General features: G+C 41.0%; 1 protein-coding gene across 1 annotated transcript in view; it reads right to left on the reverse strand.

The window, feature by feature from the left end:
* Positions 1-2,557: 2,557 nt before the first annotated feature.
* The window catches only part of arhgef28a (Rho guanine nucleotide exchange factor 28a), a 55,566-nt gene continuing 31,206 nt past the window's right edge, over positions 2,558-26,917 (reverse strand). The window contains exons 17-36 of the mRNA XM_035910379.2: positions 25,555-25,678; positions 24,720-24,855; positions 24,577-24,632; positions 24,435-24,495; positions 24,179-24,308; positions 23,959-24,074; positions 20,424-20,564; positions 19,987-20,237; positions 19,771-19,896; positions 19,548-19,665; positions 19,142-19,396; positions 18,979-19,055; positions 18,700-18,878; positions 18,329-18,420; positions 17,451-17,636; positions 14,981-15,216; positions 14,301-14,348; positions 13,149-13,667; positions 11,126-11,390; positions 2,558-5,322 (exon numbers count right to left, since the gene is read on the reverse strand). Coding sequence (XP_035766272.2) covers positions 5,171-5,322; positions 11,126-11,390; positions 13,149-13,667; positions 14,301-14,348; positions 14,981-15,216; positions 17,451-17,636; positions 18,329-18,420; positions 18,700-18,878; positions 18,979-19,055; positions 19,142-19,396; positions 19,548-19,665; positions 19,771-19,896; positions 19,987-20,237; positions 20,424-20,564; positions 23,959-24,074; positions 24,179-24,308; positions 24,435-24,495; positions 24,577-24,632; positions 24,720-24,855; positions 25,555-25,678 — 3,268 coding nt within the window. The 3' untranslated portion in view covers positions 2,558-5,170. The remainder of the gene's footprint in view (positions 5,323-11,125; positions 11,391-13,148; positions 13,668-14,300; positions 14,349-14,980; positions 15,217-17,450; positions 17,637-18,328; positions 18,421-18,699; positions 18,879-18,978; positions 19,056-19,141; positions 19,397-19,547; positions 19,666-19,770; positions 19,897-19,986; positions 20,238-20,423; positions 20,565-23,958; positions 24,075-24,178; positions 24,309-24,434; positions 24,496-24,576; positions 24,633-24,719; positions 24,856-25,554; positions 25,679-26,917) is intronic.

Genomic DNA, 26,917 nt, shown 5'->3' on the forward strand with positions numbered 1-26,917 from the left:
CGACCAGCCAACCAGGTCTGTTGAAGTGAACTGACCCTGTCTGTAAGTTCCTTTTTAACTAAAGCTCTTAAGCACTGTATTCTAGTACTTGTTTATATAACAGTAAAAATATATGCGGCTGTGCGAACAATGACACCTGTCACATATACACGCACACACACAGGCACCTCTATGACATGCATACAAAAGCTCGCAATATCATAAAAGGCTTTCTCTTCCCACACCTTTGTCAGACACCTTTGTCCTAGACAAAAACACAAAAGATTCCTTTTCAAACAGCTGTTTGGTTTTCCTTCAAAACTGATGAGGTAAGGTACACCCTATTCCACTGAAAGCTCCAGAAGGCCTGAGGGAAATGGGCGTAATCTCAATTTTAAAGCAAAAGTAATACATACAATGGATCCTTGATAAGGTCTGACTAAAATGAATTATTTTTAAATAATTTAAAAAATGCTAATAGTGTTTTACCCAAAAGGCACAAAGTTATCGTACAGTCTCAGTGTCAAAGTAGACCCTAATTTAATAAAGCAGTGGTAAATAGAAAACCATCAATTTTGCAGCAGTTAACATTTGAAAAGCTCAGATCTCTCAGCAGCTTGTTTCAGATCTGTACCACAGAGAAGCTAAAGGCGTCATCACTATATTTTATTTCAAAAGTTGAAGGAGAAGCAGTTCCCAGATGACCTGAAAGGCCTCGAGGGTTTATAAGAGCGCAGATCAGAGTATTCAGAATGTCAGAACTGTTTTGGTCTTAAAACATTTAGTGTTTTATACGACTGAAGTACATATATATATATATATATATATATATATATATATATATATATATATATATATATATATATGGTTTAAAAGAAGCTAATAGATTATGTGACGCATGTTGAGATTCACACACAAAGGAAAAAATAAAAAAATAAACAATCAAGCTCTATGATCAATGATGTTACTAGCAGAAAAATTACTTTCTGCTTAAATACACTTAAATACACTTAAATATACTTAAATATATATATATATATATATATATATATATATATATATATATATATATATATATATATATACTCTATGTATCATGCCATAATGATTGTGAAATATGTGCAGTATGCATATTTGCTCCTTAACTCTATAGTGATTGATTCAAATATTTACTCCAAATAAAAAGTACTGTTTCTTTTTCTGTGCATTTACACATAAAAACTGCACGATCAAGGAAGGGGTCATGAATGTACGCCATATTTATGCACATAAATCCAACGTCACATTTGCACATATACACGTGTTTATATTTAACACTCACTGCAGGGGTTCAATTTTAAGAATTGGCAAATTTGTATTCCCTGTCTGCTGCACCTTTACTGTTCTACACCATTAATAGAGGGTTAAAGATAATCATAGAAGATGGCAGAGAGAGGGGAATCTTTGCTAGCTATGTCCAAAACACCATGATCAGCATACAGGCCACAGGTAATGGCTGTTTATTCCTTTAAGATCAAGTACTGATTTCCAAATTTCTACATTTCCAATTAAAAGCTCTTATTATTAATATAATGTGACAGCTAAAGTGTTGCTATTAAGCATTAATAAAGTATTAGTGGGCGCTTAATTCATCATTACTCCTCCTTAGTCATTTTTAAAAACAGATATTTTTATACAGCTGTTACTTTTTACACCATGTACAGCTACCACTGTGCAGTCACAGCTATCACTGCTAATACAGCACTGCTAGTAATAATCATAATAGTTGTAAAAATCTTAATAATATTAATCATAATATAATAATTCTTTTACTAAGCCCAGTTTGATCACCTAGGCTACCACATGCAACCCTAACTCTAAGTCCAAAAAATGATGAATTACACTGCAGGTCTTTAAACAAACAAACAAAAAAATCATACTTATTAAATGCAAAATGTACTAAGCCAGAAAAAAGACCGGGGCGTGCAGCTGACATGGAATGAAGTGGGCGTTTACAAAATATGCAATAGTCTGTGAAATAATAAGATGCAAATTGGGGGCAGAGCCGGGACCCTGTTGCTACCAAAGACTTCTGCTCTTCTTAAACCACAACAGATGCAGAGACACAGGTGGAGCACATGAAATACATTACTTTTATTGTCAGGAAAAAACCTGGAAGCTCTGTTTTTGTTTTTGGCCTCTCGTGAAAAGATCAATTTTGGTTCGCAGGAATCCGTATTTGAAAAAACAACATATTGCATTCATCTGATACTGGAGCAGATTTTATGATTGCAATTCAGCAGTGCGCTCACATAGGAAATCATTGACATTCACGCACCTGGTCTGCCACCTGTCACTGCTGGCAGCTGAACGGGAAGCTCAATCACACATCTGTTTACACTGTTGGAGACACTGCACAAGGAGACCAAGGACATAAAAACTGAAGTGTTATTGTCACCCATGCTGAGCTCTCTGTTTAAGATTCAGCTATTTTGCTGTTTCATTGTAACAAACCCCATCATGTAGCCCCATCAAACAAACCTCAAGAAAAACAAAGCACCGCGGGAAATTCTTTTTAAATGCAATTTTATCAGTAAAGTCAAGAATGTACAACACATGAGCTCAAAACAAGAAAATAGACCTGGTTACACACGTTCACGTCTTTGTGCAATAGAACCCTTCACACCGCACAGTAAAACATGACTTTTTTTTTTTTAATAAATAAATAAAAGCACATAAGTTATGTACATGGTATAAAGTCAAAACATCAAAATACTTCACTGCCTTGTGGTCTGATTACAATACAACAGAAATTAAACAAGATTCATGTTATAGTGCCTGTACAAACACTAGGAGACACCTAAAGCATTGGCACATTCGATACAAAAAAAAAAACATCAGGAGAAGCAATATGTAAATGCTAGCTGCATTGTAATAGTTCAGCACAAGAGCATCAATAAGGCAACTTCTTATAGTTCTGGGCACTTGGGAGGATATTTATATTAGGACATTTTTCACCCTATGAAGCAAGCAAAGAAAGACAGCTAAACTGAGCAAACATATTTATGATGCTGAGCTTTAAGCACTGTAGTTCAATGGTTCCTCAGTCTTAGTTTAGGGTCTTAGCACACTAATATTACTAAATCAGCACTAAGTACAAAGAGAGACCTGTTAGGTCATTTTGTTTACAGGAACTGTTCAAAACTGTAGCATTTGCAAAATTAAAGGGACATTAGGTTTTACGAAAGAAGCACATTGTAATGGCTATGAAATGACAGTGTTTAGGCTTGCTGCCAAAAAATATCACTGTAACTATGCAGTTCTTCCTGCCACTGGTACTAAATCTGGACTAAAAAGCAGTAAGCACTTTCCCCATTACAATACACTAATCAGGCAAGGAATAACTGTGGTTGGACATAGTTGCATGACTGAAATTATTCGAACCATGTGCAATGAACATTAGCTACTTACATTCAGAGTGCAGCCATAGATTTAAAACAGGAATGTAGTAGTTACTACATGACAGCAATTTAACTGAAAAGGACACAGGCACTTAAAATCAACCTTGCTTTTATGTAGACATATAACTAGACTACAACCAGTTGGCAACCAGTTCGAGTACATATTGCAAAAGACGAGACGAATTTCACTTATTGGCACAGACTGACTCAGATTGATTCCAATTTGTTGGCAATATGTCTGTGTTTATAAATTAGGTGCCAGTTATTTGCAACCCTTGACAAATATGTCTGAGTGATTTTAATCCAAGCTTGTGACTGTTTGGAGACAGGTATGCCTTACCAGGTGACCTGTGCAATCTTCTTGCAATCAAAAGTTGTCACCCAGAGGTTGAAGGTGTTGCACCAGTTGGTCAAGCTAACTACTTCCAATTAGTCGCTGAATGCAAAAAAACAAAACAAAAAAGAAATCAATCCAATTATCACTTTAGTCACAAGTAGGTTGCAATTCTATTTTTACTAGAGCAGTTTCCTTACTCTAGTGTGACTGAGCCATTAGTGAGTGGTTGCTCTCCCCAGTTAGATGATGTGATGGGTGTGACAGCGGGTGCTGAAGTCTGTTGCCACTTTTAAATGTTTGACCTGAACATGACACTAGACGAAATTCTAATGGCTCAATTACGGTGACATTTTTTTCTGTGGAGATCATTAACGTTTGTACCAAAGGTCATGACAATCCAACCAATATTTGTCAAAACGTTCCAGCCAAGTGTCAAGCAGGATCACAAATGTCTTTAGAAAATTTTATGGAAATATATCCAACAGCTTTTAGGACATTTCATTTCATTTCTGATGGACAGTTGGACAATCCAAAGAGCCAGGCTAAATTTTGACTTCAGGACTTAAGGTGGTTTGAGCGAGTGTGCTTTTGCGTATTGCAGGAAATAATACTCAAGTGCTCGAAAGCTTATTTCTCATTTCTACTCCCTGATAAAACTGACAGATTAGCCCAGCTGCAACATCCCCACTAAGACCATAACTGGGCTTATTTTTTTAAACAAGAAAAACATGCTTCAGATAAAAGGAAATAAATGAGACGGCAAGACTGCAAAATGTGGGACTGATGTTGTCGGCTCTCATCTCTCATTTCTAATGATCTGTGCTCCCCATTGCTCTTTAGCTGGTAAATATACAGGACCTGTCTGATGAATGAAACAGGGACAGTTTACTCCAAAGCAAAACAATCGCCCACCTGAGAGATCCAGGCTGATGTTTCACTGATATGGAGTATATGCTTTTCTCTCACTCAGTGGGAATAATAATAAATATAGAGCTGGAGGGGTGAGATATGCAGGACCTGAGAAAAGCAGCGAGGGAGAGACGGTAAAAAAGCAGAGAAGGCGAAAGGGGAAAAGGGCTGCAGGGGTTTTGACAGTCAATATATGGCCACATATATACACAGACACACACACACACACAGAAAGAAGACATAAAACAAGGAACACTGAACACTCAGTGGTGTTTTGAGCTAAGGTGCATGACAAGTGAGACAGAGTCTGTTTCTCTCTCAATGTTGCCAGAAACTGTTTACCAAAAAAAGACCAAAATAACCTTTCAATGGTAGAAAACAAGCATGCTGAAAAACAAATGTAAAAAAACAGAAATGCTTTCTTAAGGCGGCACAGTCCAGTACTGATGCTGATCGTGAATGTCTTTCACCGAGTGTTTTTTTAGCGTTTGAAATGCACCAACGTTCATAGGTACACAATAGTTTCCTCCCTGCCCTCCTCCCCTCCACTGTCGGTCTCCAAGGAAACCAGCTGAGGGTCACCAGGATGCGGGCGCACCGGATACGGGTCAGTTCCACTTGCTGTTAGTGACCAGGTCTCCCCATTGTAGCTGTGATCTGAGTGGGCACAAAAAAACACCATTTGTAGGAGAAATACAATTACTGAAATTGAACAATGAGACATTATTTATTCACCACTGATCAAGTATCCGACAGTATGGGACACGTAGCCACGTGTTTAATGAGCTCGGTCTAATTGCTTAGCCCACTTATGTAATCACTAACAGCATACAGATTAGGCGCTGCTGAGCCTGCTGCTCCCTCCTGCACCGTGTCTGAAAATGGGGAAAAAAGAGAATTTCAAGCTATGCATCACGCCCCCTCAGCTCAGGCGTGTCACTTTTATCAGCAGCTTTCTCAACACGATCAATTGTCAGGCTTCGATGACATCAGCCTCCTCGCAAGCGATGGCGGACAAAAAGAGAGGAGGAGACAAGGGACCAGAAATGACAAATGAAACTTCTAACACCTACGAGTTGGCAAGCATATGGTTATGCTGAAGTACTCTCACAGCAAAATACTATAACCCTGACCAGCCTGTAGTTGCTGTTCTCATAATCTTTTTCAAGGATTAGTATCATTATTATTCAGATGCAATTAGCTCTTAAAGAGGCTATGCTTTTGTAGGTGGTAACTATCACTTGTCTCTGCTACGCTTGCATTCTTTTTTCCTCCATGTGCTGTCTAGCATTAGGGCAGGTGTGCTGTCATGGTAACAGATGGCGTGAACTATAAATTGCCTCATTGTGTCCCTGTAGGAAAGTGTCTGTTTGATTAATTATATAAGAGTCTGTCAGAGTAGCTCTGTTAGCCAACACACAGGCCAGGCCTCCACTAGATGAGATGTAAAGATAAAAATACCAAATCTCTTTCTTTGAGTTTCATCCATGAAATATTAAGATTGAATGATAATGTGACATGCATGCTGTTAAATATTTAAATTGCAATAAACACAAGGCTGATAAAGCGTGGCACAGGGTTGTTTTATTTTCTGTCTACAGCAGTGAAAGGTAAATACTACACTACTGCTGTGTGTCATACTTAAACTCACTATTTTGAGTGCAGAAGTGTGTTCACATTATCAACTATGGATACATGAAGTACTTTAAGAGTTGGTGTACTCGTAATGGTCAGAAAGCCCAAAATTGCTGATGTTTGACCCGTCAAAATTCAAACACTACAGAAACAAGTGCTCGTTCTGCAGAAAGTAGTGTACAAAAGAGAAGTATCAACTTTAACAACTTAGCATCGCATTTTAGTTCACAGCATGAAATAAAATGCAGCACAACAAGAGATGAGTCTATTTTTTGAAGTGTATGTATTTTTTTGATTTATTTTTTGCATACATAAACCAAATGCAAAATTGGTGCTGACAGTTTAACCAGATGATTTACAAACAGGGAAGAGCTCTCCCAAGTTCCTGATCAAATTCAAATCAGCAATGATTTTCTAACACCAGCCACCCGGCGATTGTCACCGTTTTATTTTTAATTTAATGATGCTCCCAATGTCTGGCATAATTATCGTTTGGAAGCAGCCACGACCAAGAGAGTATGTGCTGTAATAAATCCTTTATTGACACACTAGTCACACTAGAGTAAAAACAGCACACCAACCTCCTTGTGTCTACCAAAAGTCGATGGTTGACTGATAATTGCAACAAACTTTGTTGCTTTCGGAAACTGATTGTGGGTACTTGCATCCCAAACAATCACCATCCAACTCAGACTGACTGCAGGTTGCTGAAGGTTGCCGTTCAATTCATAAATGCAGGCAGACTGCCAACACATCTCTGCAAGACATCGCTTGGTAATAGTGGACTTGACTTGATTACTAACAGGTTGTATTCTGGTTACATTCGTATATAAAATCAAGTATGTCTATGATTTTACAGTTTAATCAATGTCCTGCAGCAAATATGTCGTTATTGGAGGCAATTCTGAATTCCTGATTGAAATCTACGAGGTTCTGGTTGGACTCTGAATTTTGCTGCATGCTTTTCGGTTGTCTGTTGTATTAAGAGTGTGCATGTGAGGATGGATGACTGACGTCTGCAGATCAAATCTACCTACAAATACAAATAAAGTAACCTCAAAGTGACCAGTTGTTAATATGATTTTTTGTGCATGCAGAAGACAACAGATAAACTGCAGTTTTCAAGAAATTTTTCACACATAATCGACATATTATCACAAAGAGATTTCATTTGATTGCCAACCTGACCCAATTCGGTTGCACACTCATAGCAGACTAACTGCAGACTGACTCCATCAAGCATAGCTTGTTGTTCTATTGCCATATTGTTGCAGTTGCTTTGAATATATGTCTCCAACTACTGTTTTCCCCGTGTGACTGAAGCATTCACAGAATTCTAGCTTTCTGTAGGGGATATCATGATCTGTGTATAAAAAACGAACAAAAAAACAAAAACAATAGAATGTTACTTTTTTCATTTAAATTCTGACAATAAATAAAAGCAAACTTAAACAGAATTAGGGCTCAGATTAACTTTAGCCGGCTTCAGCACAATGAAATAAAAGGAAGCGAACGGGCTCTCTGTAGATGGGATTGATGGGTTTGATTGAAGAAGTGGCTGCGTTAAGCTAGTTAAATCTAACCAGCCTGGAGCTGCTGGCCTTAAGCAGAGAGAACTCAATTCATTCTTTTTATTTCAGTATTTTAGTTTTGTGAGCACTTGGACTGACAACAACACGCTGGTGTCAAAGAAACGATACCGTTTATTAGGGAACTAATGTTGAATGAATAATGTAAATGGACTTGTTCTTATACTTGTTCTGAGCACTCAAAGCGCTTTATACAACTAATTCATTCACCCAATCACAGCACTTTTTTCTGACCTAAGTGCTAAGTAGTCTACCATTCATACACATTCACACTCCGATGGATGCATCGGAGAGCAACACGGGGTTAGTATCTTGCCCAAGGATATTTGGCATGCAGACTGGAGCAGCCTGGGATCGAACCACCGACCTTCTGGTTAGTGGCTGACCTGCTCTGCCACCTGAGCTACAGCCACCCACATGTGCTGTGATCGTTGTGTTATATAGGCTCACAGTGTACAAAGAAGCTTTTTAATTGAATGCCAAGGAATTTTTAATGCCTGATACACAACACTTGGACACCTTTCCACAAAATAAATTGTACACAACCAGTGTTATAAAAAAAGCAGTAAAATGTCCTGATGAAGCGAGGTTTTAAGGTTGCAAGAAAAAAAAAACATTCCTAAGTTATGTGTTGCATTATTATTTGTATTGTGTTATGTCCACTGTTTTCTAAGTGTGTGGCAGACTCACAGAAAAATGATCTATTCAGAAGCTACTGTGCGCTGCGATGCTTGAGCACAAAGTCACAAAGCAGGTTTTTTGCCTCCTGCAGCACTTTGCACAGGGTTTGAATTCGTCAGCGTGCCATAAAGTGAAGTGGCTTCACCTTTCTTTTCTTCCTCAACCTCCTCACAGAGCTCTCGTCTTTTGTGTAAAAAGGTGAACAACAAAAACCTGATACGACTCATCAGATGAAGTGTCAGCGTAAAAGATTCCATCCAACTGGTTCTCCAAGATTACACTGAACCAGAATGAATTATGGAAATCCACTGAATTAAAAAAGGTGTGTGTGTGTGTGTGTGTGTGTGTGTGTGTGTGTCGTGTGCACAAGAAGAAATAGTCACATGCACAGGTGAGGATGAGAAGAGAGATCATATTTTGATCCATGTGACTGACAGCACAATGGATCATTTGCATCTGAAAGAGATTCCTTTTCTTTTCACACGAAAAAAAAAAGAATGGAGATACCAGGTTCCTCCACATACCAGGCAGCTTGTGACCCAGAATGAGATCGCACGAGAGCTCTTAAAATATAAGACTGCATCTAAGACACAAAAACTTGTGTGGCGATTTGGTCTTTTATTAACTGTTGAGAAGACCCTTAAGGGACCCACTGAAGAGCCTTGTGGTTACACATCAGCTGGAGCACACCCTGCACTGTAGACTGCAGGCAGACATCCACCCCGGGCTTGTTAACAAGTGACTCAGGTTTCACTGGGGCATTGCGTGTGCTCAATAATGAGGAAAGGTTAATAAGCTGATCAATGGCAAAGAGATTGTGCTCCCTGCTGTAAGCTGGTAAACAATAGCGGGAACACCACATTAGGCTGCGCTGACCCGGTTTTTACGAGGGCCCAGGGAGACAGGCCGAATGTAAACTGTAATTTTCTCCGCCTGCTGAGAGCATCGGGGCGAGCACGTTGATGAATGGATTAGAAATGGAGACGGGCAAACATGGGAATGTAGCCGACACCTCCAGAGCGCAACCTGATTAATCTGTGACTGCATCTCTCATTCCGCCCCACCCCCCGCCCGCTCACACCGCCCCCTTTTCACCTGATGCGATGACAAGCCATGCTGTAATGAGTTTTGCAAAGATTTCTTTCAGATCGATGTCCCAATCAGTCAGCCATCGCCTGCAGACTGTGATTCACACGCTGTTGTCTCCCTGGCCACTCGATAGATAGAGAAAGCATTGATTTTCTTTTTCCTTTGGCAGGCTCGAGCATTGTGAGGTGGGCTGGAGTTTGGGGGACTCGATACTGCTGCAGGTGGAGGTGGTGGGAGGACAGGCAAGGCCTCACCGTGGATATGGCCTTGAGAGCGCGGCGTGTTTGTGTGTACAGTAGGCTCTCGCATGCATGGGTGAAACCAGTGCAAGCAGAAGGTTTGTTGACATTCTCACAGGGCGCAGATTTCTAATTTATGTTGACAGGGTGATAACACAGTACGCTACTGTTCAAATACATGAGGTAAATGCAATGTGTAGCACTGTGCTAAAATGCATGTTCTTATTACATATTACATGTAGTAGAAATGGAAATAAGAAATTGAGCTGTTTGGTGCTATAAAAAATACGATCCTCTTTTGGCAAACCAAAGGTATTCACTGAGAGAATTGTCAAAATATATCCCAGCCTCAACTTTGAGAGGTCTGTTTGAGCAGACGGGGAAAACAAAAGCTCTGAAACCAGCACTGTTACAAGTGTACCAGAGACTCAGATGGGCTCAGTATCATTAGGTCTTCCTCAAAGAGGAAGGTCCCATCTTATCTTAAAGGCTTCATAGTACCATATCCCCTTTGCTCTCAGACTGAAGGCTTACTTGTGGTTCCTAGATTATTTAAGAAGTAGAATGGGAGGGAGAGCCTTCAGCTTTCAGGCCCCTTTTCTGTGGAAGCAGCTCCCAGTTTGGATTCAGGTGATAGGCAACCTGTCTAATTTTAAGACAAGCCTTTAAACTTTCCTTTCTAAAAAGCTTATAGCTAAGGTTGGATCGGCTGACCCTGCACTTTCCATTTGTTATGCTGCAATAGGTCTAGGCTGCTGGGGGCTTCCTGTGAGGCACTGAGTGTTTTTCCTTCCCACTGTTTGCTCATAGAAGGTTGTCTGAATCATGTGGTTTTCTCCCCACTATTGTAGTATCTTTAGCTTTGAATATAACAGTGACTGTTGTGATTTTTTGCTATATAAATGAAATTGAATTGAACTGACAGAGGAGAGTAAGTACACCAGTGTACAGAAAAGAGATGCACGGGATTAATCCCATGAAACTAAAACCAAATCGAGACCATCAGTATATCTCAATTAGAACCACTGAAAGCCAAAAATGTGAATGCAAATAAAATTCAGTGTATCATACAGTCCAATTACTTCATTCGTTTTTGATCTGTTTGGAAATCAATATAGTAGCAAGCAAGTGACTGGAAAAGTTTAAAAAACACATGAGGCCCAAGCTGGATTTGCATTTGTGTCTTCTCTTTCTAACTTTGAAACTGAACTTTGTGGTAATTCTTACCATGCCTTCCTGCAGGGCTGTAGAGGTATCCAGTCCCCATCATCCATCCCTGGGAGTCTGAGTGTTGGCCGTGGGGAGTCTTAGCTCCAGAAGGCTGTCTGCCGTTGGATTGGGCCAGCAGGGAGTTGAGACAATTGTGTGTGCTAGCATCATTTCTTCTGTGGTGCACATGGCGGTTGTTGACGCTGGTACTGGCTAACGCGGCCTCGTTCACAAACACAGAGCCGTTACCGGTATGGCCTCTGGACCGACTTGATGCCGAGTCCTGAGGGAGAGGGAGGAAATGTCAGGGCTCGATCCAGACTAGCAAGATGATCATCGAGAACCGTGAGAACAGGAAGAGGAAACCCATTTTCGTTCCAGGATAAGATCATTAACAAATAATGAATGCTGACAGCTGGATGGCATTCACACCTGTGAAATCTGTCAACAATCCACCTTTGAAATACACTCACGCATTTACATAAAAAGACCAGGAAACACATTTGACATACCTGCCAACAACTAGAAAAGCCTCCATTTCAAGATCTCTACTTTCCTCAAGCTTTAATTACAAAATGACAAAAAGTGAGTCACTCGAAATGACATTTTCTCACTTCATGCAATAAACGGATCTCTTTCTCTGTCTCTCTCTCCAATACAAAGAAAGTGAATGAAATTGTATTTTTTGATGCTCGCAGTACTGAAACATTTCTTTCTGTGGATAATATAAAGACTTCACTGTGAAGTTTCTGCAGAGGCAATTTCTTCCAGAGAAAGCCATTTCCAAGAAAAGTGCTCACAGTATGTTCTGTGGATTTATGTGAATAATGGAGAAGCTGTTTCTGGAACGACACTCTCGCTGACATTTTTTTTCCCTCACAAATGACTCACTTATTGTTGCAAAGGCAAAAACTCTCAAGAGAAAATAAAAATAAAAGTATATCAACTAAAGGTAAGTGAGGGAACATGTTGTCATTTGGGTGAAGCGACCCTTTAATGTTTGGCTAAGGGCATATTAGGACTCATCTTCACATAAACATGGCCTTTCCCTCTGCTGAGTGCAGGCAGCACAGCTAATTAGATGCAACCAGAGAGTCAAAGTGTGTGTGTGTGTGTCATTTGATCTGTCTCTGACCCTATGAACCATTGCCTCTGGCTGAAGCGTTAGTGTGTGTGGGGGGGGAAACATTAGGACCTGCACTGTCTCGGCACGCTTTTGTTGGACCGACTAAAATAGATGAATGGAAATAAATAAAGACTGCAAAAAGCCAGGAGAGCCTCATCACGTCTAGCCTGGAAAAGACCAAGATGGGGGTGGCGGTTGTGTGTAAATTAATGAGGGACAGAGGGAATATCGAAACCTGAGCCTGCTCATTTGTCCGTCCATTCTGTGCTCTCTGTGTGTCTTCTGAACAAGTCACACCTGCTGCCAAACAGAGCAACACAAGCCTCATAAGCCAGCGGAGGTTCAGATAGATGTATGTGCTAAATTAGTTTCACCACTGCTGCAGTTCCACGTGAGGTATATTGGGACTTAAAGGGCAGGGGGAACAGCACACCCTTTATCCTCCATGCCTTCCAGCTGTGTGGGACATTTTGCTGGAGTGCTTTTCAAACAAAGTGTCGATAATCTAAGCCCCTTTGGGTCACAATTGATTGGTTTCTTAGGCCGTGCGCCTCTGGTTTTAATTATTTTGTCAGAGCTTTTATTTGCAGTGGTTTAATTATCATCAATCATTAAGATGTTTACTGGTGAGCGGAGCTGCCGGAGCACTAAGACAAATGGTGCTGAAATTGCTCTCATTATCGCGGGTCGTATGTCAAGAGGGGATTGGGCTGCTAGGTGTGAACGTGTGAGCCAGCGTAACCCTGGCTGATGGCTGTATGAGAAAAGCTTCTTGTTAATGATTTTAGCACAAGAAATACTCCATGAATGCTGTATATCTGCTCCCACTGAGGTCACGAGTGTTAGTGAGGGGCATTACTGGCTCATAGATTCACTGGTAAAAGAAAGGGCTATCACTTCTGTTTCCCCCAATACCTGCTGTCCATCAAGAGGGATGAACATGTGAGGATTCGCAGTTGGAGGGCTGTCCTGCGGCCCGTGCTTCCAGCACTGCAGCAGCTTTTGCTGCTCATCCAGGCGCTCTCGTTCCCTCTCCACGCTCCTCTGGCCCTCTCTGAGTCTCTCCAGGTTCTGCTGGTACTCCTCGAGCTGCTCGTCCAGCTCTACACGTTCACGTCTCAGCCTCTCCGCTGCCACCTGGCACTGCTTCTCCCTCTCTTCCAGCATGCTCTCCTGCGCCCCCTGCTGACTTTTCCTAGCCTGGCACTCTCGCTCCCAGCGCTCCTTCTCCTGGCGCAAGCGGTCATGGAGCCGCTGGGCCACCGCCGCCTCCTCCTTCTGCTTCTCCAGGTTACGTTGCTTCTCCTGATCCTGGAGGGCGCTGCCCCGGACGCTTGGGAGATGCAGCCGTTGGGCGCGAGGGGAAGGGCGGCCGCTCTCTTGGAGAAGGAGCCTCTGGACCTCATAGCAGCTGTCCTGGATGGTCACTGCAGCCTGGCACAGAGAGGGGAAAGTCAAAAGCGACATGGTTCATCAAAATGCAAACGATCAACTGCCACTTTTACCACCGTGTTGCCTCCTCGCAACGTATTTGAATGGCAAAATGTGACGGAAATCACGATCACGGCTAAAGTGATTTTTATGCATTAAGGTCACAGCAACTAGTGACAGGAAGCCACAGCTGCTCTCCCCCTGTGGTTTTCTGAGTTCATACCCAAAATGAAACTTTGAATATGGAAATCACATCGTGATCAAATCCTCGAGCCTAAGTAGATAGGCAAGAGTGCGCAAACACGTCATATGCAAATACACCCACATTCTCCTCCTCACACAAATTTAAATTTTACACCAAAGAAGGAGCGTGTGTACAGTGAAACAAAAGATCCTGCTACGTCTCCCGACTGAAAAAAACAAAACAAAAAACAGATCAGTGAGATGAGCTCCTGGAGCTCCAGCAGAGTGATGCTTCTGTTTACTGAAAGTGTGCAGGCGAATGAGAGCCTGCTTATGATACATAACGTATCTGTTCATACTGAGATCACAGGAGGTGTTTTTCTTTTTCTTTTAATTTCTTTGTTGGCCTAATATAGATGAGGGCTGTGAGGAGGGTAAATAAAAATAGCTCACCTGCAGACTGTACAGCAACTGAGTCAGATTTTGGACACTCTGAGCCACCTGTTAATAGACAGAGTCAGATACAAAACGCAGATTAATGGGTCTTCTGCAGTTTTCATGTGTGAACATCAAGATTTCACTTCCTATTAGTTAGCTACACAAGTAACTACAAGCTGCATTCCTCTTTAAGCTTGAAGTTGCATTGACAGAACACCTGTGCCCCCTGGAGGCCACGCGTGGAATGTCACCACATTGTTTAGGGTTAAATTATCACTCTCTCTTATCAGAGTAATTTACCTCACAGGTCACAGAAAGCTGCAAAGAGCAGCAAGGCTGTTGCATGGTTATTGGAATAAGTCCCCATATCAATATTTAATGCTGCAATACCTCAGGAAACTAAATGGACTTCCTTTATTATGAACTTATCAATGATTCATTAGATTAAGGCCAAAATGTAATTCTAATAGACTGCACTGAATTATTAAAGCAACAATCTTGAGCCACACATCTGTAAGGACGTGGAAAGAAGCCGTGCTCAGATGCAGGGAACACGTTACCTCTGCAGTACAGCAGCGAGGGAGGCATTGCCTCCTGATATCTGCATCAATATTTAACTCAAAAAGCAATTTAATTTATCTTCTCTGTTTATATGGTGAAGTCACAGCACACATTTTAAACAGCAGGTTGCGTACCTTCAAGTCAGCATCGCCTCGATTGTCTTTTTGAAAGTCAGTTGTGGACTGAAATACAAAGGTCTCAGGCCAGCTCCCCTCGCTGCCCCGAGGGTCTTCAGGCGAGACCTCCAAAGAGTCTGAGGGCTCGACGGGTATGGCGGGGCTGACAGGACACACAGAGTCTGTGTCAGAGTTCTGGCTGTGGCTCGATGGTGAACGGACCTTGGACGATAACATGGCCTTTAGGTTCTCAGCTAGAAAAAAAAACAGACGGGACAAGTGTAAAACTTAAACTAGTAAGATCAGTAACAACATTACTAAATCAACTGAAGCCATCAACAGTTCAATTTTGTTGTAAGAACATAATCCAAGTTTTCTCACCGGAGCCGTTGGCCTTTTAAAAATCATGTAACTCTGTTAAATTAAAGCGCCAGCATCTCATACTTTATGAATTTTCCTAAAATGGGTTTATTCATCATGTAGTGGATTACAGGGTGTGTGGAACAAAAAGAAAAAAAACCCATTATAACCATTTCAACCTAGCACCAAAGACTGTTTAGCATCATGCATTTTTTGCACCCCTTTAAATATGAAAGCTGCTATACCAAGAGCTAGAGCTAGCTTGCTAAGATTATTTATATCTCTTACTTATATTTGTGATTTTCTGATTTATTCTTACAGTGTAAATATGTTTCTACTTTTTGCATGCATTGCTCTTTATGTTTATGAATGTTGTTGTCCTATTTTTGCTTCATCTCATACACTCGTACACATGCTGGAGTCCTTGATTAACACATAAATGCAAAGGGGACTGTAGTTAGATAAAAGACAATGACATGTATTTTAACTTCATTATTTACATTAATTTGAACTGATATTAAAACTCGTTTGACGATCTAAAACACAAAAATAAAGGAATTAGGAACATTTTGGATATTTTTCCTCTGTACTGTATTGCTACTAGAGATGGACCGATCCGATATTACATATCGGAATTGGTCCGATACTGACGTAAATTACTGGATCGGATATCGGAGAGAAATAAAAAAATGTAATCCGATCCATTAAATATTAAAAAGCACCTCACAAAACCTGCGACACTGCGTAACTCGGCTCATAACCGTAGCACGTCAGAGCAGTGTGCTCACATGATAGAGTGGCTGTGTGTATTTGAAGCCTCACTACCAAACCAGCATTTCATCTCCGAGAAAGTGATCCCAGAGAGAAGTAAAGCAAGTGTGTAAGTTCATCTCTGAATGTTTGTAAAGCATTCCCGCATTAAGCTTAACAACCAATACCTGGAGCGACTGCCTCTTCTTGCTGCTACTTCAATTGTGAAACTGCTTAATGATCAGCTGATCGGCTTTTCTGTTTATCGCCCACTTCGCGCCAGAAAGAGGAAACCAGCGGCTGAACAACAGCAGCACGTTTAAGCTTGATAAGCTGTTGTTAGAATTAATATTTCTTTCTACACCAGGATCCTTTTCTATGCAGCTGACGGCTGGTAACTGTCCAGGGGCGGATCTAGCAAAGTTTAGCCAGGGGGGCCGATAGGGCATGAACAGGGAAAAGGGGGCACAAAGACATACTTTTCTTTCTTATTCTCATTTAAAATGTCTAGCTTTTAATAAATAATTATCTGAATCTTACACCCAAAGTTTTAATCTTATGTAAAATATATAGAAGTCCATCACTGTATATAGTAACTGTTAAGTCTAATATACCCTAGTAAGCTATACTACTTTTTCCTTTGGGAAGATACCATCTGTGCAGTCTGCAATTCTGTTGAAGAAAGATGTTGAATCTATTTAATTATTCTTGAAAAATAATTGAGTTCTGTGCATTTTGTTTTTCACACTGCATCAAATTAAAGTTGATTACGTCGATTAAGCATCATGAGGTGGAGGTTGGTTCCCTATTTTTTTTTTTTTTGCTGGGAGTTTGCAACCCTATTAGTTAGGTTGCTTAAGATTTCTGCTAAGTACTCTTTAAAATACCAGAATAGGGAGGATGGAGTAGGTTTAAGTGTATTAGATTGATCAGTGTTGCTGAACTATGAAATATTTTGGGTGCAGTGTATTTTTTACATACAGGTATAACAGAATAGCCTTAGTGTTGTTGTTTATTTAAACCTGAGTATGAACTTATACAAAATGCAGCAAGATATTAAAAAAAAACAGTTTTATTGATTAAAAAACACACTATAACGGATTCATATCGGTATCGGCAGATATCCAAATTTATGATATCGGTATCGGACATAAAAAAGTGGTATCGTGCCATCTCTAATTGCTACAGTAGATTTTTTAATTAAATGATCAAGATGTGATCAAGTGCAAACTCTCAGCTTCAATTCAAGGGGTTTTACAAAAGCTTTTCAATAACTGTTTAGGGTTTTTATAAGTACTATAAGGAGTACTGTAAGTTGAGAACACTGTGGATATGAAAATATGTTTGCTGAAGTGTGCAGTGTATGTGAAGGTTTCACCTTCTTGCAGCGCAGCGGTCAGCAGCGCAGCAGCCTGGGGAAGCTCCTCTGAGTGTGGCTGCACTAGCAGTCGCGGTTCAGCTAGCGAAGCCTCCATCCTCCCACTCAAAACAGAGAGCTGTGCGTAGATCTGCAGCTTCTCCGCCAGGCTAGAGCAGATCTGCTGGTCCTGGCTCGTCAGGCTCTCTGGTACAAGAGTTCATGTAGTTCAAAGAGTGTAAAATGTTAACAGCTACTATGTTTACAGTTTTTCTCAGTTGCTTTGGCTCATTTCTTAAATGACAGCTGAACGTAGCCAAATCATGTGTGAAACTCTTCAGAACAGTCTGTTACTTTAGCACTTCAGAACAAGCTTTACTTATTATTATTGTTTGCAAATATTTTAGAACATTTAGGCAAGAGACGACACTCAGTGTGGTGTAATTGAAACCATTCAGAGATGCTTCAGTCTTTAAAAATGCTTCTATACGCTCAATATTTTTACTCTTGATAATATGTGAGCATCAATTCATTTGCAGCTCAATGAACAGCGACAGTCACAAATATGCTGAGCCAACATGTGCAAGTCATCAGACTGTAAAGCATCTTTTAGAGCTTCAGTGCAACAAAGTTACAACAATGTAACATTTTTCCATTACAATAGATGCAAAACATCATTCTGACAAATGCATAAAAGGCAGCGGGCAAGTTAAGAACCTTTGGCAGTTCATCTGGAGTGTTTTAACATTTTAAGAGAAATGCATCTGCAGAGCCAAAACAGCAGCATTGGGAGAAAAGTGTCAAAGCATCTGAAAACAACAACAACCCTGTAATAAATCTACATTTAAAATAATTACAGTCAACAGGGAAAACACCCCAAACAAAATGGTTAAAAATACCTTGTAGCTTTTGGATCTTCTGAAAACGAGCCTCGGCAGCTCGCTTCTCCTCGTCCGATTCACTTGTGTATTCCTCTTCGTCCTCCGGACAGCTGAACAGAAGCGGCAGTTAAATCAGGTCAGGCAGGCAAATGTGTACGCATCATAAAATCTTCAGTTTAGTTTTATTTATATAGCACCAAATTACAACAACAGCCACCTCAAGGTGCTTTATATTGTAAGGTAGAGACCCTACAATAATACAGAGAAAACCCCAACAATCAAACAAACCCGAATGAGCAAGAATCTGGTGACGGTGGGAAGGAAAAACTCCCTTTTAGCAGGAAGAAACCTCTGGCAGAACCAGGCTCAGGCAAGGGCCTCATACACACCTCTCTACGGCCTCTCTAATGAGCCTCATCCATGTGTTTCGCTCCTCTTTGGACGACGTGTGGACCTCATACATTTCTGGTCCAGCCGCTGAGGCGCTGATCAGAAACATCCCTCTCTCTTCGTTCGCTACTTCCCGAACTATTAACTTCTGTAGTGGAATCACTGGAGGCTTCTGGTCCTTTAACACATTTAAAGCATGGAGAAAAAAAACAAAACAAAACATCAATCATCCTTACACGGTGCAGTGTTTATTACTGATTTCTTTACTGAATGCGTACCACAGTTGCAAATGTGTACTTCTGGTCTTTTTCTTGGAGGAAGATGAGGGTGTCTGTGAGTAGCAGCGCCAGGACGTCTGGGCAAAATAACGATGGGTAGAAAAACAGTTAGATCAGATAGGATGCAAAAATGACACATGAACTTCTAAGTATCGTGTATCACCTTTGAGTCGCCCGGTGGCAGTCTTCCACAGGAGCACCCCCTGGTGTTTGAGCACTTGTCCGGGTCCCATCATATCCTGCTTGCGGAAGGTGTGTCCGCTCTTCAGCTTAGCTGCGCTGCGGTTCTCCATGCGATTAAAGACTTCCTGTAACCTCTGGTGCCGTTCGTATTCGCTGACCCTCATGTCCACGGCTGCTATCACCTCTCGAATGTGAGCCAGGGCTTTCGAAAGGTCTGCGTGCTCCTCTGTTTCCTCTGATGGACAGAGCAAAGGAAAAACAAAAAGAAAAAAAAGAAGGTTTTCTTGTTTTTTTAACTAAAGTAAGGTTTTATTTTTTGTCCCCCCAACATCTAGGTTTAGTAATCATAAGAGCCTGTAGCCAGCAGAGGGCAGTAGATGACTGACCTTGAGTATAGTGTAGGATCCTCTCTAGCAGCACTGGGTACTTTGTAATCCTTTGGGTTACCAGCAAGATGCACTCTGGGATCTCCCTCCGTCGCACCAAAGAATTATTCCCTTGTTGCTTTAAAAATGAAGTATAGCAATTATGAAAGAGCTAGTGAGGTGAAAGGGAGTGAGTCTATTTTTATTTAATGGTTTTTGAAAGCATGACACAAACGTTAAATACCCTGATGAAGGTCTGAAATCTTTTGTTATGTTGTTGGAGCTCTTTGAAAAAGCTGACAGCTTCATTATGGCGGCTGCAGAATTCCCCGTATACCTGCTTCATCTTCTCCCCGTTCTCATCCGTGAACTGCAAAAAGTAGAACCAGGCGACTCAAACATGACCTAATCCGGTCTAACCACACCTGAGACAAAGGTATACCCATGAACACCAGCTAACCTGCTGGATCAAGATGTCTCCTATTCTCTGGATGAGGTAGTTCCTGTGGCCCTGAGGCTGGGTCGAGCTGTGTCGCTGTTCCTTCATGGCGGCAAAGAAGGCGTGGTGAAAGAGGAGCAGCTGGTCCAGACAGGGGAAGACTCGCTCCACCGCTTCAGTGTCCAGCTGCACTTCTTGTCTCATGCCTCGCCGGAAAATCTCGGCCATGATGTGCAGAGTTTGCAGGTGATGAAGCTCGGTCTGCATCAACTCTGGATCAGGGTGGGGGAGGTGTTAGATTTGGGACATGTGCTAAATTATGCCAATAAAAAGCTGAATCTCTTACTCAGTCTTAAAACAATTCTCTGTGGTTTGACACTTTTACATATGAAATCCTGACACATGCAGAAAGTAAAGCATTCCAGGAGACGCCTTTCACAACAGCAACATCTGCTTACCATAGATTACATCCTGCCTCTTGACAGCTCGTTTGTCTTGCTTCTTGCAGAACTTGTGCTCAACCGTCAGGCTCCATGATTCAGCTTCATATTCCACAGAATCAGCTGATATGTCACTGTGGATGTATGAGTCTGTGCAGTCTGCAGATGGAAAGAGGCATACGAACCACTTTAATTTCTTTCAGTTAGTTTTGTTTATTTTCTGTAACATTTTATTTAGTAAAAAGAGACTCCCTAGCCAGCCCGTTCTCACTCCCGAGGCGTAACATGCCGACGTTTTGTCACGTGCCGCGGCGTTCCTGAGGAACGCAAAAGGAGGCCTTCGGCGTTCTTATGGTACGCGGCGGGTTATGGCTGAAATCCAGTGCAATGACGCTCCCGCGGTAATAGACGTTCCAGCCCTGTATTCCAGCCCTAAACCTAACCTTATCCCTAGCCCTAACTATAACCTTTTCCCTGATCTTAACCAGGACTTTAATGATGTTAAATAGCGTGTTTCTAAGCGATTTGAAGAAAAAGAGCGAACATGTGTAGATTGAGTCCATACGGTTCTCACATTTCCTCATTTTTCCGAGGTCGTCGTTCAGGAACGTGGTGGGTAGCCCAAAACGTAATATGTTGACGATTTGTCACCTAGCGTAAAATGTTACGCTTTGGGAGTGAGAACGTGTTGCCCTAGCTTCTTTCCCCACAAATTTGACAAAATGACACCTGCAAGCTCTAACAAGGTGTTCAACTTTTTACCTGTTCAGCATTTTAATTGAATGATAAAAGAAAGTTTGGATGCTTCTTTCTGTACGATTTAATAGAGTAACCTTGAACTACAAAATGTTATGAGAATGTCAACAAGGTGCAGGTTATAATGTTCTCCCCACAAGATGATAATAGTGAAAAAAAGCTTCACAGTACAGTGTTCTGAAACCACCTGCAGGACATCGGTGAAGCCTGAGATTTAGATGGAATCACAGAGAAGTTGCTGGAGACAGATTATACAACAATCCACACTTAAACTCTTCACATGCGAAAGTCTGGGATCACATTTTTGATCTTCAGTTGATCCTAGCAGCACTGGGTACCTCGTAATCCTTCGTGTAAACGATCCTCAGATGCCATCAGACCAAAACAAGTTAAGTTTAGTGACTATATGTTACTTTCGGCTGCTCTGGACACACACACACACACATACACTGATACACACTCATCCCCCCTCCCTTTCCAAACGCCTTCGATGCTTGTCCCCTCCCGGGGAAGATTGCGGTCGACTGGACCAGCGCAGACATGCTGCAAGACCGGATGCGCTGTCTACACCGGCTCTCTCTCACCCTTTTACCCGCTCCTGTTGCTTGTCTTGTGTTTCTATGGTGTATTGATAGTCTAGAGGTTTTTTTTTCCTCCTCTCACTTCATGTTATGTATTTTCGTTGTCTTTTCCTGTCAGCCTACCTCTCTGACATGTCTTTCCAATGTGTTGTTTGTGTAAAGTTTGGTCAGAAGGCTCCTTTGTAAGTGCGCATGCGCCATTAGCGTGCTGCCTGCTGTAACCCATAATTTCCTTCGGGATTAATATTAGTATTAGTATTCTGATTCTAACTTGTTACAAAGGATTGCCACAGCAGGTACTTAAATGTTTAAGCAAGAAAAATCCTCTAAAGTCAGATGTTGGAACTCTGAGCTTAGTGCATTTCATTAGCAAAGACAGAAAAATAAGGACTGCTCTAACTTTACAAATCCAAGTTGAGGGGGGCATTACAGATTAAAATCCTCACTTGAATATTAGTTTAACTGGTGTGCATAAATTGGCTAGCTGTCTGTCCCTCTGTGTTAGCCCTTTGATGGACTGGCACACCCTCCAGGGTGTCACTAGTCCCTCTGTGACCCTGCACTAGTTAAGCGGTTAAGAAAAAGGATAGATGCATTTCAAATATTGGACAAATTGCTATGATATTCTGGAAAACGAAAAAATAGTGCAACCACCATTTCCACTAATGGTTTGGCTGAAAGTTGGAATGCACAAAAGATTTTACAAATGCTTCGATAAACACTGAACGTTAAACATAAATAACACAAAGAAATCTGGCACAAAATTTTGGGCGATCGTGGCTCAAGAGTTGGGAGTTCGCCTTGTAATCGGAAGGTTGCCGGTTCGAGCCCCGGCTCGGACAGTCTCGGTCGTTGTGTCCTTGGGCAAGACACTTCACCTACCGCCTACTGGTGTTGGCCAGAAGGGCCGATGGCGCGATATGGCAGCCTCGCTTCTGTCAGTCTGCCCCAGGGCAGCTGTGGCTACAACTGTAGCTTGCCTCCACCAGTGTGTGAATGTGAGAGTGAATGGGTGGATGACTGGACGTGTAAAAGCGCTTTGGGGTCCCTAGGCGGGACTAGTAAAAGCGCTATACAAATACAGGCCATTTACCATTTACCATTTACCAAAATGTTGCCCCTATCATATAGTCTCCATAAAGTAATAATTCAAAAGATTAAAACTAACACTGAAACTAATAGAAACAAAACTAAAACTCAACATTTTTAAACAATAAAGACTGAAATTTAACAAGAAATTCCACTCTTGACTAAAGTGGATTCAAAACAAAAAGTCAAAATGAAAAAAACAAACATCAACTAATAAGTAAATAATTAAATACAAAACTACAATACTTCTGGTTAGGCAATAACATTTTAAAATGTTATTTGTATTGTTACAATGTTATAAAAAAACTAGGAATAGTTTTGGAGAGTGTTTTCCCAAGTTTAAGAAGAAAGTTTTGGGAAAAAATTAAAAGTGCCACTCAAAACTTTACTAGATCTCTGAATCATAATCACTAGCACTATGCTATAAGTGCGTCTCAGAGTTGGTAAGGATAACTGCCCTGTGAATATAAAAGTCTAAAAACAGTGGAAGACCCCTGATTTATTTACAGACTGTGGAATGCATGTTAATGGTTCACTAAAGCTGTGTAAATCTGAGACTTGTCTGACACACTCTAAATTTCAGTACATTTTCTTCCCCAAAGCATCTCCTCTCGGACAGTATTAAAAAAAAAAAATTAAAAAACCTTAAAGTTAGTATTTAAATATGCATTTCACTGTTACATACAATTTTTTTTGTATTTGGGGATCCTGAACGCGCCTTTATCACACCTTTCCTACAACTATTCTATTTGAATAGAATTTCTATTCATTGTTTCTATTTAAAAGTCAAATATAATGATCAAAAATGGGTGGAAAGCTACTTTTTTTCAGTAATGTTATAATATAATACTTTAGAAAATAGGAATGTTTTCCAATTATTCTTTGAACACCCATCTGCTTCCAAACATTTCCTGTTTTAATCTACAGTAATGGGAGGAACTGTGATGCCTACTCAGCAACTTATATGCCTTTGTCCCTCATAAAAAAATACTTCTAGAAAAATATTCTTACAGTTTGACCTTTTAAACTGCACTGATCAGCTTTTTCTTGCAGCAGCAAACAATGAAACAGAAACTGATCTGTTTCTTTTTGGGTCTTTTAAACAACAAGCCCTATTCATACCTTACCCTCTCCAAAGGACGACTCGGCGGAGGTGGAAGACACTGGAGTTGGCAGGAGCTCTTCGGATTGGCTGCTCAGCTTCGGGGTATCGTACTCTGTCTCTGAACTCTCAATGAGTTGGCTGTACCAAGAGGAAAAACACAAACAATCGCTACTTGTCGCTATTTTTTTCTTTTTTAATGAATGTTACCACAACAAATTGTGTAAAAGATAAAGATTAATAACCTTTCCACGTTGGGGAAACTTCGTGAGAGAGACTGCGACACGGCGTCCTTCTTCTCCTTGGGAGTCATGACGGGTAGAGAGGTAGAAGTGGGGATCACTGAGTGAGAAGGGCTGTCTCTCACTGTGAAGTCTGAGGGGGGTGACGGGATAGCAAAGCAAATTAGCCTAGATAACAATAATCATCCCAAGTTTTATAAACAGGAAACTCTTGCATGACATGGTTAAAATCACTGGCGACCAAGTGTTGTAAACTCACTCTGTGGAAGGGATGCTGTCCTGTTCTTCACCATGGACACGGCATATTTTTCCTGATGTTTCTAAGTAATACAAATGAGGGAGTCTGCTTACAGCACATAAACAACTGACAAAGGGACGATCTGCTTTAGGCTAAGACTCACCTTTAAACACGGGGGGACAGATTCCTTACAGCCCTTATGGACAATCGCAGTGCAAGCTGTGATGGAAAAAGACACAATTTTAAAGTTTTTATACATGAAGAGAAATTAATATAAATGCTGGTTGGAATTTAAGTTTTACCAACTTGAGCAATGTAGTAGGTCCTTTCCAGAAGCTGGTTTGTCACACACCACACACACCGTGGGGCCTAAACAGGACCCTGTCGCAAAGCGATGTCCATTCGGCTGCCTGTCCTTGCCTTCTCTGTCCTTCCCTTTCCCCTTTGAAAGCCACGCCAGAGACATTGGAGTCAACAAAGAGGCCATACATACGCGAGGCGAAACGTGACTGACAGTTACACCTATAAACTCAAGCCCATGCAGGACTTAATACAAAAGACGATAAACATCTTTGTGAAGGTTTCTATTTGCAGGGTAAACTCTCCAGCATGCGAGCGGATAAACGAGGCCACCAGGAGGACCCGCCTTTTTCCAAACCGTAAGAAAGTCCACTGACACGGAAATGAAGCGTGGTGTAAACAACAGACACAAGCAGGGAGGGCTTCCACTCTCTGTGCTGACTCAACAACAGGGGATTAATCATTAAAAAGGAAAGAAGCTGGACATGTTTGGTCTGTCCCTCTGACCTTGAGTGCTTCCCAGAAACATTTCCTGGTTCGTGTCTCTCAGAAAGCAAAGACTTGAGTCTAGACGTGGGAATCACCCAACAGCATAAATAGGCTCACAAGAACAACACGAATGATCCTTTAATCTACGGATTTCATCACACCAAGGTCTACAGAGCAAACACCTGAAAATACTGCATGCCCTTTTAAGGTATTAGACTGAGAGTTTCATGTTGTAGCTAAAGCCAGCTCTAATCTACAACAAGGTGAAGTTATGCAAGTTATTCTTTACATTGTTGTTGTAGGGAAAACGTTTATAGGTGTAACAGCAGGACTCTTTGTGGCTGGGGTTTACCTTGCTTTTGTTACGTGTACTGGACATCCTGCTCTTGAGAAAACTGAATGTGCGGATGACTTTGTACTTCTCCGACTCCGTTTTGGCTGGAATGTTGTATTTATCCAACTCCTCCTCTTCAATTCTGTAGACAGGTTGATGTAAGTAATGCAGTTATTATTTTTTTGTGTGTGTGTTTGTGTGTGTGTTCTGCTTACTAACTGGATTGAAGACATAAATTAGTTACCGTGATCTGATTTCCTTATTCCTGAGTCAACAAAAGTAAACCAAGCATGACAGGTTTGTTGAGGTGCACACACTCTTACATGCAAAAAGTCTGCAAACCTAACGGATACATGACGTGACAAAATATCGTTTCAGCTGATACTGTGCAGCGTGTTGTTTCTGTTAGGGACAGGAACTGGAATAAAAGACTGTACAAACATTTCTGTTATCTACAGTGGGGGAAATCATTATTTGATCCCTTGTTGAATTTGTCAAATAAACATTTCCTTTTAAAGCAAAGAGACAGAATATCGAACAAAAAATTTGAAAAAAAATATGTCAAGAGTTATAAACTGATCTGGATGTTATTGGGTGAAATAAATATTCGATCTCCCTATAGCCAGAATTCTCTCTGTGGATTACAATCACTCAGTCAATTACACATTCTCCTGATGTCAACCAGTTTTTTCATTCCAACTTCTCCACCACCATGGGCCTGGCCAGTGAGCTGTCAAAGGACGTCATGGAGAAGACCTGCACAAGACTGAAATGGGTCATCAAGAACACCACTAGTAACACACTACAATGCAATGACTGCAACAATCTCCTGCTTAAAAAGTCACATTTAAAGCCATCTCCTAAGTTTGCCAGTGACCTTATAAATGAAGGCTTGGTAGAAAGTGCTGTGGTCAGATGAAACTAAAATCGAGCTCCTCGGCATCAGCTTGACAGAGAAATGCTGGGTATGATCCAAGTAACACCATCTCCACAGTAAAGCACGGAGGTGGAAACATTATGTTTTGGGGCTATTTTTCGGCTAAGGTTACAGGACACAAGTGCACTAAGAGACCAATAAATGAATCTATATTGTACCAAGCCATGTTTTGCTTGGGGATCAAATACTTATGACAAGCAAATCATTTTTTTTTGGTTGATATTCAAAAAAAAATTGAGACTGTTGCCAGTTAGAAAACTTCAAATTCAGTAAGAGATTAAATAATTACTTCCCCCACTCTACAAGCACAGACCAAAAAAACAAGTTCTCCATTTCTGCAACACTTTGCTGTGAAAGCAGGTAAAAAAAAACTAAGAACTGTTAGAAGTTAGAGACATGCATGACAAAGAAAGACATTCGGTGCATATTGTTAAAAGATCCTAA

The sequence above is a fragment of the Neolamprologus brichardi genome, chromosome 7 (genome assembly GCF_056152115.1).
Source record: "Neolamprologus brichardi isolate AB-2024 chromosome 7, ASM5615211v1, whole genome shotgun sequence".
NCBI classification, from domain to species: Eukaryota; Metazoa; Chordata; class Actinopteri; order Cichliformes; family Cichlidae; genus Neolamprologus; species Neolamprologus brichardi.